At 41.4% G+C, this 16850-nt stretch overlaps 1 gene segment (V, D, J or C); it reads right to left on the bottom strand.

Moving 5' to 3' along the window:
• Nucleotides 1-4526: 4526 nt before the first annotated feature.
• On the bottom strand, nucleotides 4527-6448 carry LOC129820371 (immunoglobulin heavy constant epsilon-like). The segment is given in 4 exon segments: nucleotides 4527-5210; nucleotides 5386-5502; nucleotides 5709-6011; nucleotides 6125-6448. Coding segments are annotated over 4 exon segments (762 nt in total).
• Nucleotides 6449-16850: the final 10402 nt, after the last annotated feature.

The raw sequence follows: 16850 nt of genomic DNA, 5'->3' as shown, positions 1-16850 counted from the left end.
CTCCAGCTAAGTAATAAAGACATTTGACAGGATGGAAGAATAGTTTAGCCCCCCCCCACACACACACACACACAGACACAGACACACACACACACACACACACACACACACACAGACACACGCACACACACAGACACACGCACACACACAGACACAGACACACACACAGACACACACACACACACACAGACACACACACACAGACACACACAGACACACACACACACACACAGACACACACACACACACACACACACACACACACACACACACACACACACACACACAGACACACACACACACACACACACACACACACACACACACACAGACACACACACGCACACAGACACACACAGACACACACACATGCACACAAACACATACCAATGGGCAATACCTAATGAAAGTATTTCAGATAATTGCTGCAGATAGAAAATATTTCAGCAAAGATAAGCCTTTAGTACGTTAATTGACAGGTGATAATGGGGTACTGAATTAGAAATAAGGAGAACGCTGAATGACAATGAAGGTGTGCTTTTAATTTCCAAACAATTTCTGAAAGATATTACAGAGACATTCATGTAGTTTTGTAGAAAGCTGTCTCTCGATGCAGTCCGTGACAGATTCAGGAGGATGTTATATTCTAAGGCATATCAGTACATTTTTCACTCCAAGTTATTATAAGCAGAAATGGTTTGTTTACATCAGTATATCTTTACAGGGTACATCTTTACAGTTTATACACTGTTCTTTAGCTAATTCAAAGTGGCTTTATTTATTTGGCATGTCAACAACAATTGAATTAAAAGTGGACACAGACACAAATGCTCTCCTACCTAAATGTGCAATATGTGGTCTTTTCTTTGGCCTGATTAAGGTTGTGAGGCCATGCCACTGAATAAAAATGGACTGCAAGACAACTGATGCTACGATTCTGGTTAGCAACTTCAGACAAACACACATTTTAAAATGAAGAGGTAGTTAGTGGTCTCCATTGTTTCAACGCTAGTCAGTTCCGGTTGCATAAGTAAAAAATATATATATTTAATTGAAATAGAATTGACACAAATGATGATGATCATTACCGCTGTATTATTTTCAAAATTATTTAGTTGGGGGTGATAAAAAAAGGGTTTATAAAACACCCCCTAGTGACAAATAATTCCAAATATTTTGCAAAAGCACAAAATGTCACAACAATTGCAAAAGGGGATTTTTTTTTCATGAGTGCATGAATTCTTCCGAATTCAACCTATGAGATTTACCTTGAAAGCCCACCTCAGTCAGTGTCGCCTCTTCAAACCACAAGCCGCTGCTGTACCTCCTGACTTGATGTGTGTTTCTTTCTGTCCACTGTTCTGGCACAGTTAGGAACAGAACGCAAACCACATTTAGGTCTACTCTGCCACTAAGTTTCATACTCAGCTACAGATCTCACATTTTTTGCAGCAATTCGGAAAGTACTCAGACCCCTTGACTTTTGACACCTTTTGTTACGTTACAGCCTTAATCTAAAACTGATTAAATAGTTTTTTCCCCTCATCAATATACACACAATACCCCATAATGACAAAGCCAAAGCAGGTGTTGAGAATAGTATATTTTGTCTTCCAGTCCCTGCCGCTGAAAAACATATCCACAGCTTGATGCTGCCACCACCATGCTTCACCATAGTGATGGTGCCAGGTTTCCTCCAGACGTGACGCTTGGCATTCAATCTTGGTTTCATCAGATCAGAGAATCTTGTTTTTCATGGTCAGAGTCCTTTAGGTGCCTTTTGGCAAACTCCAAGCGGGATGACATGTGCCTTTTACTGAGGAGTGGCTTCCGTCTGTCAGAGTGACCATTGGGTTCTTGGTCACCTCCCTAACCAAGGCCCTTCTCCCCCGATTGCTCAGTTTGGCCGGGTGGCCAGCCCTAGGAAGAGTCTTCCATTTAAGAATGGAGGCAACTGTGTTATTGGGGGCCTTCAATGCTGCAGGCATTTTTTGGTACCCTTCCCCAGATCTATGCCTTGACACAATCATATCTTGGAGCTCTAAGGACAATTCCTTCGACCTCATGGCTTGGTTTTTGCTCTGATATGCACAGTTAACTGTGGGACCTTATATAGACAGGTGTGTACCTTTCCAAATCATGTCCAGTCAATTGAATTTATCACAGGTGGACTTCAATCAAGTTGTAGAAACATTTTAAGGATTATCAATGGAAACAGGATGCACCTGAACTCAATTTCGAGTCTCATAGCAAAGGGTCTGAATACTTATGTAAATAATGTATTCTTATTTTTTATTTCATAATACATTTCTAAACATTTCTAAAAAACAGTTTTCGCTTTGTCATTATGGGGTATTGTGTGTAGATTGATGACGATATTAGTGATTTAATCCATTTTAGAATAAGGCTGTAACGTAACAAAATTTGGAAAATGTGAAGGGGTCTGAATACTTTCTGAATGCACTGTATACCAATCTTTCTACTTCTCCATATGAAAATGTTATTACTCCATTTAAATGATCCTGTATGTTTTAACTCCTCATTTGGAAACGGGTTGAATGAAATGGCTCTTCATAGTCTATGAAATGTAGGGCAGGAAGGAAGAGGAGGCCTCTATGTTATTGACTGACAAATCTGTAGCAACCCCAAACATTGACATAGAAAACGTCTGGCAGTTCATTCTCTGAACGAAATCATGCTCTTCTCCATTAATTGACCTGGCAATGACATTTAAAGCGATAGTTTCACTCAAATAACAAAATTCATTCATTCATTCATTTCATTACCCTCAAAGTAGTCTATAGAGAAGGAGAGACTGCAATCCATGCTTTGCAGTTGCTGACCTAGCCAATGTCACAGACCGCTAACTGTATAATTAAAAAAAAAAATCTAATCCAATTTTATTTGTCACATGCGCCGAATACCGTGAAATTCTTACCTACAAGCCCTTAACCAATGATGCAGTTCAAGAAATAGAGTTGTTCAGCAGTCTTATGGCTTTGGAGTATAAGCTGTTAATGAGCCTTTTGGTCCTAGACTTGGTGCTTCGGTACCGCTTGTCGTGTGGTAGCAGAGAGAACAGTCTATGGGTGACTGGAGTCTTTGAAAAAAATTTGGTATATAGGTCCTGGATGTCAGGAAGCTTGGCCCCAGTGATGTACTGGGCCGTACACACTACCCTCTGTAGCGCCTTACGGTCAGATGCCGAGCAGTTGCCTTACCAGGCGATGATGCAGCCGGTCAGGATGCTCTCGATGGTGCAGCTGTAGAACTTTTTGAGGATTTTGGGACCCATACCAAATCTTTTCAGTCTCCTGAGGGGGAAAGGTGTTATCGTGCCCACTTCACAACTGTCTTGGTGTGTTTTGGACCATGATAGTTTGTTAGTGATGTGGACACTAAGGAACTTGAAACTCTCGACCCGCTCAACTTCAGTCCCATCCTTTTCCTATAGTCTACGATCAGCTCCTTTGTCTTGCTCACATTGAGAGAGAGGTTGTTGTTCTGTTACCACACTGCCAGGTCTCTGACCTCCTCTCTATAGGCTGTCTCATCGTTGTCGGTGACCACTGCCGTGTCGTCAGCAAACGTAACGATGGTGTTGGAGTCGTGCTTGGCCACACAGTCGTGGGTGAACAGGGGGTACAGGAGGTCTCTGAAAGGGTTTGTGAAGCTTAATGACTTGGTTTAAAGTTACTTTGACTTGCTTTCAATGACGAAAGCAAAACGACAGACACCATCAATAATCTCGCCCTATCTCACATAGGACACGTTTACACATTTAGTCTGTTGGACTAAATAAGATGATTCGGATAAGCGACGCTGCTGCACACTGCTTACTTCCAAAGTTTCACGTTTTCATTTGAAGGACAGGTATTGCACAGCAATTGCAATTATTTTAGCATAAAATATGCACGTGTCAGTGTTACTATTTCCTTTTTTTATTTAGCACATTTTTAAAAAAAAACGTTTTAACTCTGCATTGGTGGGAAAGGGCTCGTAAGGAAGCATTTCATGGTAAAATCCACACCTGTTGTATTCGGCGCATGTGACAAATAAAATGAGATTTTATTTGACTATCTGATATGCACTTATTAAGAGAAAGAGTTGGGTGTCATGTCTCTACTTTACAAGTTAGTAGTCAAAACAGATGATGAGGATTTCTGGAAAAGTTTCTTACTTTAGCAAATAAGCCAGTAACAACATAGCATGAGAATAAGGAATGAAGCAATACTATTGCATTGCATCTTTTAAACATGGACATTTTCTTGAAATTGATTCATTCGAAGTCTGTAACTACACAGTTACCTGCATGAAGCCGAGCAAAGTGTGGTTGACAGAGAGGAATTCAATAACATCTCAATCACTCGCTCAAATGTTTCGAATAAGAAAAAAAAGTGAATATCTGACCCAGGACTTGTAATGAGAGAGCATTTACAGTGGATAATAATTCGATATGAATATGTTCTATGATGTTATAGCTGTCGCTCTCCTCATCCTCAGATGAGGTGAGGAGAGAAGGATCTTCTAACCAAAATGCGGGTTCAGGGAAATATGCCATCTTTATTATATATTTGACAACGATGCAGATGGCAACACGAAAACTAAACAAAACACTTTCAAAACTACAAAATAACAAAACGACGTAAAACGGAACCTGAACATAAACTTACATAGACAAACGTAAACTCACGAACAGGAACGTTACATCAAAACACACGAACAGCCAAACAGCTCCGAAAGTGAATAACAACGACGAAGACATCACAGGAGACAATCACCCACAAACAAACAGTGAGAATGCCCTACCTAAATATGACTCTTGATTAGAGGAAAATGCAAACCACCTGCCTCTAATCAAGAGCCATACCAGGCAAACCGAAACCAACATAGAAACAGATAACATAGACTGCCCACCCAAAACACATGCCCTGACCAAAAACACATAAAAACTAACATAAATAGGTCAGGACTGTTACATATGAGAAGAATATAACTGCAATTTGAAATTCTAATTAGCTATTTTCCAATGTACACTTTCATTTTTGAATAGTTAGCAACAACAACAAAACATAAACAACTTTTCCCAATGGTCTTAACACATGTCAATGCTACCAAAATGACTTTGTACAAATGACAAACTATAAAACCTTTTTATGATGAATTATGTCTTCGTCCCCTGTTCTTTGAGGTACCATTCCTCTGAACACCTAAGTCACAAAATGGAAATAAAGACTCAAAACAGTGCATGTCAAAACAGGTGAATTATTCTACTGTTTAACTGAATCATTACAACGTACAGTACATTTGTATATTTGTATTATTACATGCTATTCTATTCATGTATTTGGGTCATTCAGGACCTATGTCAGTATTTATACATACCTCTATTTTTGCCCCTGCATGCTGCCACAGTGGTAGCCATTATCAACAGCAGAAGCCAGGCAGTTATTCCCAGGAGTCTGTATATCCACACTGTGACGTAACACAGCACGCCAAGATCTGAGAATATGATATACCATACACAAAGATAAGTATGTAACTGTACTAAGTAAGGTAACTGTAATCTGCATAAATATTCTGTGCCTTGTCATGGACATTGTTAAGAGAATTCTCTAGCAGTAAAACAGTCGTTTTGTTCACTGCAATGGTGCAATTGGGAGGGGAATGTTGACCATAATGTCCCAAAAAGCATATTTTTTACGTACCTATTCTTTGCACAGTTTTGTTGATAGAATTTCCCTCAAACTCCACCACACACGTACACTGAACCCCTCTGTCCCACTCCTCTGCCTGGACTAGAATCTGGTTCCTAGTGAACTCTGTGGCTGAATCACTGTTGTCTGTCCAGGTGGACTCAGTAAGTCCACTGTCCTCTCTCCCGTCTATGAGCCAGAACACATGGACTTGAGACGGGACCACTCCTGACACCAAACACAGCAGAGCGGCGGAGTCGTCGTCACTGTCTGATGATGAGACGATTTTGATGTTTGGGGATTCAGTGCTGCTCTCTGTAATGAGAAGAATAGCTTTCAATTATCATTTGGGGAGATTCCTTCCGCCTTGTTATTTGCAGTGCAGCTTATATGGTGTTGATATTAGCAAATGCATAGTTGAATTTCACCTGTGACAATTAGATTGGATCCGTTGCCAGTGTGGACCGCCTTGGAGTGAACAGCCGAACAGTAGTACATGCCAGAGTCGCTCACTAATGCGTTGGTGATGGTTGCCGAACATACTCTGTCCCGTTTCCCTACCTCAGAGGTCGTATTAATCTTTACGTTAGTTCTTGTGCTCATTGTTCCAGTCCTGGCGTCTACTTTCATCCAAGTCACTGAGTGGCAAACGGCGAGAATCTGATCAACATGACACTTCAAAGTCACCGTGCCACCGGCTATCATCTTCACCATACCTGGTGTCTGGGTCACAATTATTTGGTTTGTCCAAGTAGCTGTAAGCAAAAACATGAATTATGAAACTCAGAATTATGCAAACTGTCTGAATGGTAGTTGTGACGGAAAAGCGAATCATTTTTTTGTTGTTGCCAATGTTTGGGTTAAGAATTTGCCATAAAGGAAGCATTGTTGAAGTGGTAATAACACAAGAGTTGGAAATGAATTTACCTGAGAGAGTACTCCACAACAGAAAAAGGCAGGCGCGCATCTTGACACATCAGAAAAATGACTGTCTCAAAGCGTTTTAACCATATATATCTACCCTTCAAATCGAAATGCCGGAAACCTTTTTTCTTCTTCTTTTTTTACACCTTCAAGTGTCCCTATGTTAGATCAAAGAGGTAGGATTAAAAGCTTACACCAATCCTTCATAGTACATAAAAAAACACTTATAGGGATTCTTAGGGAGTATTTTGGGAGTCATTTAAGGAGCACTTTGACTCAAATTCCAATTTTGTTGTATTTTTCATGATAGATAAACCTCAACACATCCATCGAAATATGGTATAATGGTTAGTAATGGATATTTCAGTAATTATCACAGATTTTTTCCTTGTAAGTAAGATTATTCATGTTTATGTACTGTATGTGTTTGCAAAACAGCACAGTCTTCTACAGAGGAGCTCACACTGTTTGTAAGCGTTAGCTCAGAGTCACTCTCCACCTCTAACCACACGACCTCATATCAAAAACAAGGCTGTGCTCTCTGCATGGGCCTGTGTTTCCTGTCCACTTGTCTGTTTAAAGCAGCAAACACACTAACTATTACAACATAAGAAAACGCCTCTGTAGAATCATTGCATCTCACATTTCAGCTACAACTAGCAACTATTAACTGACAACTCTTTTCTTGTTTTAGTTGCTCACAATGTATAACCGAAAAACTGGTTAAAGCAAGACTGATCAACGTGAGCAAGTATTGACAACACAACAAGCGTACACTAATTGTATACTGTACTTTCTTCTTTGAATTCTAATGTCTTGCTGTGTCCTTTAAGGGTGGTTGATGTTGAATGTTGAGCATTTTAATCGTTTTGTAGTTATGCCAACTAAAGGAAATTGCATTATGTTAGTGTATTGTACTATATATGCGACCTCCCGGGTGGCGCAGTGGTCTAGGGCACTGCATCGCAGTGCTAGCTGCGCCACCAGAGTCTCTGGGTTCGCGCCCAGGCTGGGCTGGGTTTGCGCCCAGGCTCTGTCGCAGCCGGCCGCAACCGGGAGGTCCGTGGGGCGACGCACAATTGGCATAGCGTCGTCCGGGTTAGGGAGGGTTTGGCCGGTAGGGATATCCTTGTCTCAGTATGTAAAATGTAATTAAATGTAAAAAAAAAAAAAAAAAAAAATGTCATAAAATGTATGCACTCTACTGTAAGTCGCTCTGGATAAGAGCGTCTGCTAAATGACTAAAATGTAAAAATGTAAAAAAAATATATCCTATTGTTTAATGTGCCTAACAATGAATGCCTTTGCAGTGCCTTTGGAAAGTATTCAGACCCCTTTACTTTTCCCACATTTGTTATATTACAGCCTTATTCTAAAATTGATTAAATAAATAAAAATCCTCATAATGACGAAGCAAAAACAGGTTTTTAGCATTTTTTGCAAATGTATTGAAAATAAAAAACAGAAACACCTTATTTACATAAGTATTCAGACCCTTTGCTATGAGACTCGAAATTGAGCTCAGGTGCATCCTGTTTCCATTGATCATCCTTGAGATGTTTCTACAACTTGATTGAAGTCCACCTGTGGTAAATTCAATTGATTGAACGTGATTTGGAAAAGCACACACCTGTCTATATAAGGTCCCACAGTTGACAGTGCATGTCAGAGAAAATACCAACCCATTAGGTCAAAGGAATTGTCCGTGGAGCTCCAAGACAGGATTGTGTCGAGGCACAGATCTGGGGAAGGGTACCAAATAATGTCTGCAGCATTGAAGGTCCCCAAGAACACAGTGGCCTCCATCATTCTTAAATGTAAGAAGTTTGGAACCACCAAGACTCTACCTAGAGTTGGCCGTGCGGCCAAACTGAGCAATTGGGGGAGAAGGGCCTTTGTTAGGGAGGTGACCAAGAACCCGATGGTCAATCTGACAAGGCTCTAGAGTTCCTCTGTGGAGATGGGAGAACCTTCCAGAACGACAACCATCTCTGCAGCACTCCACCAATCAGGCCTTTATGGTAGAGTGGCCAGGCGGAAGCCACTCCTCAGTAAAAGGCACCTGACAACACGCTTGGTGATTGCCAAAAGGCACCTAAAGACTCTCAGACCATGAGAAACAAGATTCTCTGGTCTGATGAAACCAAGATTGAGGACTGAATGCCTTGCGGTGAAGCATGGTGGTGGCAGCATCATGCTGTGGGGAAGTTTTTCAGCGGCAGGGACTGGGAGACTAGTCAGGATCGAGGGAAAGATGAACAAAGCAAAGTACAGAGAGATCCTTGATGAAAATCTGCTCTAGAGTGATCAGGACCTCAGACTGGGGCGAAGGTTCACTTTCCAACAGGACAACGACCCAAACACACAGCCAAGACAATGCAGGAGTGGCTTCGGGGCAAGTCTCTGAATGTCCTTGAGTGGCCCAGCCAGAGCCCGGACTTGAACCTGATCAAACATCTCTGGAGGTACCTGAAAATAGCTGTGCAGCAACGCTCCCCACCGACCTGACAGAGCTCGAGAGGATCTGCAGAGTAAAATGGGAGAAACTCCCCAAATACAGGTGTGTCAATCTTGTAACGTCATACCCAAGAAGACTCGTGGCTGTAATCGCTGCCAAATATGCTTCAACAAAGTACTCAGTAAAGGGTCTGAATAGATATGTACAGATATTTCATTTTTTTTTTTTTGGTAAATTAGTAAACATTTCTAAAATCCGTTTTTTTCTTTGTCATTATGTGGTATTTTATGTAAATTGATGAGGGAAACAAACGACTTAATCAATTTTAGAATAAGGCTGTAACCTACCAAAATGTGTAATAAGTTAAGTGGTCCGAATACTTTCCGAAGGGACTCTATATCCAAATGCAATAAATAACCACTATGCATGTTTGTTCTTATTTGTCGTACTGCAGTGCTTCTCAGTCACATTTTGGTTCTAGCCCAGCACTATTGGCACACTCGCTTCAACAATTCAAGAGTTGAGTGATTAGTGAGTAGTCAAGCAGTTGAGTCTGGTGTGTTAGTGCTAGGCTTTTTGGGTCCCACAGGAATAGATTTAGAAAGACTGTAGTACTGTGGTCAATACACGAACCAACAAAATAAGTGAAATAGATCAGAATAATCCATGTCACAGATATGAATCAGTTGATTGTCCCGCAACTGCTTTTATCATTTTTGTCAAGTAATGCAAATGCGCCTCCCGGGTGGGGCAGTGGTCTAGGGCACTGCGTCGCAGTGCTAACTGCGCCACCAGAGTCTCTGGGTTCGCGCCCAGGCTCTGTCGCAGCCGGCCGCGACCGGGAGGTCCGTGGGGCGACGCACAATTGGCATAGCGTCGTCCGGGGTAGGGAGGGTTTGGCCGGTAGGGATATCCTTGTCTCATCGCGCTCCAGCGACTCCTGTGGCGGGCCAGGCGCAGTGCGCGCCAACCAAGGGGGCCAGGTACACGGTGTTTCCTCCGACACATTGGTGCGGCTGGCTTCCGGGTTGGAGGCGCGCTGTGTTAAGAAGCAGTACGGCTGGTTGGGTTGTGCTTCGGAGGACGCATGGCTTTCGACCTTCGTCTCTCCCGAGCCCGTACGGGAGTTGTAGCGATGAGACAAGGTAGTAATTACTAGCGATTGGATACCACGAAAATTGGGGAGAAAATGGGATAAAATTTAAATAAAAAATAAAAAAAATAAAAAAAATAAAAAAGTAATGCAAATGCATCGGTGGATTTGAAGACTTGTTTTTTCCTTTTTATAACAGTTAGCTGCACTTCCAAAAAACATAATATTGGCATCATTGAGATGTAAAGTCCACGGAAGTATTACTTAGAATTGACTAATTCAACATCTTTCGGCCTAGCAAAAAAAGTGATTTAGAAAGGAATCATATAATATCACAATTAATCTCGAAAGCAGAAGATGATAAATAAACTCAGCAAAAAAAGAAACGTCTCTTTTTCAGGACCCTGTCTTTCAAAGATAATTCGTAAAAATCCAAATAACTTCGCAGATCTTCATTGTAAAGGGGTTAAACACTGTTTCCCATGCTTGTTCAATGAACCATAAACAATTCATGAACATGCGAACCAGTGGAACGGTCGTTAAGACACTAACAGCTTACAGACGGTAGGCAATTAAGGTCACAGTTTTGAATACTTAGGACACTAAAGAGGCCTTTCTACTGACTCTGAAAAACACTAAAAGAAAGATGCCCAGGGTCCCTGCTCATATGTGTGAACGTGCCTTAGGCATGCTGCAAGGAGGCATGAGAACTGCAGATGTGGCCAGGGCAATAAATTGCAATGCCCGTACTGTGAGACGCCAAAGACAGCGCTACAGGGAGACAGGATGGACAGCTGACCACGTGTAACAACACCTGCACAGGATCGGTACATCCGAGCATCACACCAGCGGGACAGGTACAGGATGGTAACAACAACTGCCAGAGTTACACCAGGAACGCACAATCCCTTCATCAGTGCTCAGACTGTCCGCAATAGGCTGAGAGATGCTGGACTGAGGGCTTGTAGGCCTGTTGTAAGGCAGGTCCTCACCAGACATCACTGGCAACAACGTCGCCTATGGGCACAAACCCACCTTCGCTGGACCAGACAGGACCGGCAAAAAGTGCTCTTCACTGATGTGTTGCGGTCTTGTCTCACCAGGGGTGATGGTCGGATTCGTGTTTATCAAAGAAGGAATGAGCGTTACACCGAGGCCTGTACTTTGGAGCGGGATCGATTTGGAGGTGGAGGGTCCGTCATGGTCTGGGGCGTGTCACAGCATCATCGGACTGAGCTTGTTGTCGTTGCAGGCAATCTTAACGCTGTGTGTTACAGGGAAGACATCCTCCTCCCTCATGTGGTACCCTTCCTGCAGGCTCATCCTAACATGACCCTCCAGCATGACAATGCCACTAGCCATACTGCTCGTTCTGTGCGTGATTTCCTGCAAGACAGGAATGTCAGTATTCTGCCATGGCCAGCAAAGAGCCCGGATCTCAATCCCATTGAGCACGTCTGGGACCTGTTGGATCGGAAGGTGAGGGCTAGGGCCATTCCCCCCAGAAATGTCTGGGAACTTGCAGGTGCCTTGGTGGAAGAGTGGGGTAACATCTCACAGCAAGAACTGGCAAATCTGGTGCAGTCCATGAGGAGGAGATGCACTGCAGTACTTAATGCAGCTGGTGGCCACACCAGATACTGACTGTTACTTTTGATTTTGACCCCCCCCCCCGCCCCGTTTGCTCAGGGACACATTATTAAATTTCTGTTAGTCACATGTCTGTGGAACTTGTTCAGTTTGTCTCAGTTTTGAATTTTGTTATGTTCATACAAATATTTACACATGTTAAGTGCCTGAGTCATTGCCACGTGCCTGAGTCATTTCCCTTCATTTTCCCCACACAAACTGAGACATTAACATTAACGTGTTAATGTTAAGTAATGTTCATTTTAATGTCAAGTGTGTAATGGTAATGCCTTTCTAGGGTGATTATCACTTAATGTACCTGTTTCATTGTCTGAGTGGTCTATGCCAGGTTAGGGCAGGAACTAGGATACCTGTTCACCTCATTCAGGGGAAGCTGCACTAATAGTAACATTTACTTACAGACCTCTGTCAGATTATACTCAGCTTTGTGTGTTTTCATTGACAGAGTCAGCTATACACAAAAAGCGTTCCAAAAGGGTTCTGTCCCCATAAGAGAACCCTTTTTGGTTCCAGGTAGAACCATTTTGGGTTCCATGTAGAGCCCTCTGTGGAAAGGGTTCTACCTGTAACCAAACGGGTTCTTCAAAGGGTTGTCCTATGGGGACAGCCGAATAGCTTAGGTTATAAATAGCACCTTTCCTTTTTTTTCTGAGTGTACTATTTTGGCCAAGTAAGTTTATTGTTTTTGAAGTTAATTATTTTTGTCAACTCTTTTCATTAAATCTGTCTATTATGTAAATACTCAATGCTAGATCCAGCCTTCTTCATTACTGCCTGCACTGTGAATAAATACCACCTATTTTTGCACCTGAACCTCTGACTCAGTCTCACGTATTGCTGCTTCACACCAACTTAATAGGCTGCCGGATCCTCTATTTTAGCTAAATGAAACATCAAAACAATATTGGCGGATTTTTAATATACACACTTTATTTCTATGTTTGCTAAAGTTTGCCAGCATCCAATAACTTTTTTATATTGTTTTTAACATCTGCCACTGCTACCAAATATTATAGAATAGATTTGTATCAAATTGGGTCAATTCAACTTGATCTATTTACAAAGTATATACAGCACTTCAGTCGCTATGGGCTATTATTTCGTTAAGCAGAAACACACAGTAGTAAATGCATTTTACTTGTGACAATTACCCTTGATGTCACGTTCTGACCATAGTTCTTGTGTGTTTTGCATGTTTTAGTGTTGGACGGGACGTGAGCTGGGTGGGCATTCTATGTTGTGTTTCTAGTTTGTCTGTTTTTATGTTTGGCCTAATATGGTTCTCAATCAGAGGCAGGTGTTTTGTGTTGTCTCTGATTGGGAATCATATATAGGTGACTTGTTTTGTGTTTGGGTTTGTGGGTGGTTGTTTCCTGTCTCTGTGTTTTTTCTGCACCAGCTAGGACTGTATCAGTTTGCCACATTTAGTTATTTTTGTATTGTTGTAGTGTTCACAGTTCGTATTATTAAATATGTTGAGCACCAACTACGCTGCGTCTTGGTCCCATCCCTGCTACACCTCCTCTTCAGACGAAGAGGCGGAAGGCTGCCGGTACACTTGATCCATTGCCGTGTGGACTATTGTACCATGAACTGAAAAACAGTAGCCTAGTACAGTGGTTCCCAACCTTTTTTGGTTACTCTACCACCAACTGAATTTTGTTCTGCCTGGAGTATCCCTGAAGTGCCCCCTCATGTGCATTTTACCAGTCAGCCTATGGCAAAGTACCCCCCATGGATAGGCCTGGTTGGGAACCACTGGCCTAGTACATGCCAGAATCCCTCACTGTTACGTTTGTTGATTGTTGCTCTACATATTCTGATCCATCATTACTTTGTCACTTTTCTAGCGAGGGCCTCATCTTGTTGGTGAGAACAGTCAGAGTCTCTCTCCATCTCTGACCACACGACCTCACATCAAAGACAAGGGTCTGCTCTCTGCAATAGCCTGCCTTTCCAGACCACTACCTGTTTGAAGCAGCAAACACAACTGACTATTACAACATAAACACGTCAGTAGAATCATTGCATCTCTCAATTACAGCTACAATTACTACTAACTGATAGCTCTTTCTTGGTATTTTAGTTTCATCATTGATTTTTATATAGCAGCTGCATACAACCACAGTCCTCGTGGACCACAGTGTTCATGCCTTTGAATCGGTCTCTGGGAAATTAGTGACAATCAATCAAGTGCAGGGGGAAATTAAAAACAGCAGGATTGGAGTTGGGCATCTTTAGATAAATATATAACAGTGATAATGCTGCTTGTTCTGTATTTAAATTGTACTACCTACTATTGCACTGTAGGGTGCCTCATGTTTCTTCAAGTGTAAAGGATGAGGGTAGCAGGAAATCTATGAGTGCATCTCAATAATCTAAAGCGCCTTCCTCTTCAAGTCTCCTTTCCTTCGTTTGCACTGATGTAAAAGAACTGGACAGGTAAAAGTATATTCCCGGTCGGTGCTGAGCCACACATTCATTGCAGAAATGTCTATGGCCAAGTATGTAAACAATACAGGAATATAGTAAATTCACTATGCTGCAAGTTTCAACAGGTTCTGGAATTCCGTAATGATGACGTGACTGAAGCGAGAATAAAAGTGGTTTAGCCGGCGTTTTTTGTTGTTGTTTCGCTTAAAAAATGGAACAGTATCTCTCTCTCTCTCTCTCTCTCTCTCTCATAGTGTAACAGAATTATGATTTAAGATATACATGAGATGAAGTCCTTGTGGAAGCAATCAAAATGTTTACATATTTGAACAACCTGGTAAGCACTACAAAAAAAGTTGAAATACTGGGAGTGTGGTTAGACTGTTTGCCTTGAGAGCGAGACCAGGAGTTCGATACAAGCCCCCAAAATCGCTGCACCATATCTCAACTATGAGTCTCAGTCATTTAAGGACTCATGACCATACAAGTCATATTTTGTCCAAGAATTGAAAGGTAGTTCAGGGACTTAAAATTAACCCAGTTCAAGTCACTTTTTCAGGCTTGTCAAGTAAACTAATTTATATAAGGTTTCAACTGCAGTAATGACAAGAATTCTGTCATAGATGTGACACACATGTTGACACACACACCCACACAGGTTGGCACACCAATACATGCAGAGACAGAGGAATGAGACCACATATAAAAACACTATTACAACACAAAGGGCATGACTGTCTGAAAGTGAATTATGTAGAAGACTAAGAATGCGTTGAATTGCCTGTGCCACAGTGTATGCCTGTTTCCTTCCCAAAATCATATCTGTATATGAGTAGCTTGTATAAGTTATGTACTCATACTGAACTTTCGTTCATTCATAGGGAGTTTTTCATCTTAGGGTCATTAAAGATAATTTGATCATTAATGCCTAATTTGACTACTGTTTTAAATAATAGCTATACTGTACGCACGTGTCAAACTCATTCCGAGGGCCGAATGTCTGCGGGTTTTCGCTCCTCCCTTGTACTTGATTGATGAATTAAGATCACGAATTAGTAAGGAACTCCCCTCACCTGGTTGACTTGGTCTTAATTGAAAGGAAAAAAACAAAACCAGGAGACACTAGGATGACAGATGGGCGTAAGCATCTGACTCTGGGTGCCAAGGTTGCAAGTTCGAATTCGGTGATAGAAAGTGGTTTTTGCCATCAAGCATCTGCCTCTGGTGACAAAGATTGCATGTTCGAATCCAGTGATATAGAAAGAGGTTTTTGCGATTTTTGTTTTAAGACAATTTCAAATATTAACCCTTACCTTAACCCTTCGGCGTTAATGCCTAACTTTAAGATTACGGAATTAATGCTTAAACCTAAATTTATCCTCAACACTTTGAAATTTGACATTTGGAAGAACTTTCGAAATGTGACGTTTGAGAAACATGTATGAACGTCTAATTCTGACATGAGACTGTGAGATCTAGTGTGGTTTCTAGTGGGATCTAGTGGTTTCTAGTGGTTTCTAGTGGGATCTAGTGGTTTCTAGTGGTTTCTAGTGGTTTATTTTTTTTTAACAGTATTTTTATTGGAATTTCACAATTTTCACCCATATTAAGAGATACAACAACAGAGACAAAGCAAAAAAAAACAGCACTCACTTACACATACCTGCGCATATATATATATATACATATACATACACATACATATACACCCACACACACGTACACCATTTTCCTCTCTCCTCTTCTCTCACCCCATCCCCATCATTGCGTCTCTCAATACATACATTTTTAACAAACTTACAAACAGAAATTAAACAAAAAAGCTCAGTTTAAACTAAGAAGTTAGGTTCCACACATGGAACGTAGAGTGTAATTCTGAAATACATAGATCACCACCATTCTAAGAGAATCCTTGCAGCATAATAGCTGATACCTCAGGTTCTAGGTAATTTAGATAGGGTTCCCATACTTTGTAGAACTGATCTGTTTTAGAATGCAATGTACATGTCAGATATTCCATAGGCACCCATTTAAATAGTGTCTTATGCCAATCTGTAATAGCTTGAACCTTATCACTAATCCACTGTAAAAGGATGTTTTTCCTCGCTGCAAAGGTACGGATAAAGCCTTGTAAAACCTCCTCTTACCCACAGAAGTAACATGCCTACTAGGGAGACCCAACAGTAAAGAAACTGGGTCCAATTCTAGATCAACCCCTAGGATCTTTTCAATTTCTTGCAGAACACCAGACCAGTATCTTTATATTTTGGTACATGACCATAAACAATGTGTTAGGGTGCCTGTATCAGTTTTGCATTTAAGACACTGAGGAGAAGAGGAAGAGGGGCTAAAAGCATGTCTGCGATTTGGGGATATATGCAATCTGTGTATTATTCTTAATTGGATTGCTCTAGTACGATTACATATAGATATTGTTTTTGCATATCTCCAAATGTCCTCCCACATCTCTTCGTCAATAGTAACAGACAATTCTTTCTCCCACACTTGTTTCACCCTCTGTGTGTCGACAGCAGAAAAGGACCTTAAAGCATCATAAAACAGACTTACAGACATTTTCCTTTGTGGGAAAAAAAGC

Source organism: Salvelinus fontinalis, chromosome 22, assembly GCF_029448725.1.
Source record: "Salvelinus fontinalis isolate EN_2023a chromosome 22, ASM2944872v1, whole genome shotgun sequence".
Taxonomy (NCBI): domain Eukaryota; kingdom Metazoa; phylum Chordata; class Actinopteri; order Salmoniformes; family Salmonidae; genus Salvelinus; species Salvelinus fontinalis.
Note: the sequence above shows the minus strand (reverse complement) of the source record. Positions and strands in the feature narration are given on the sequence as shown.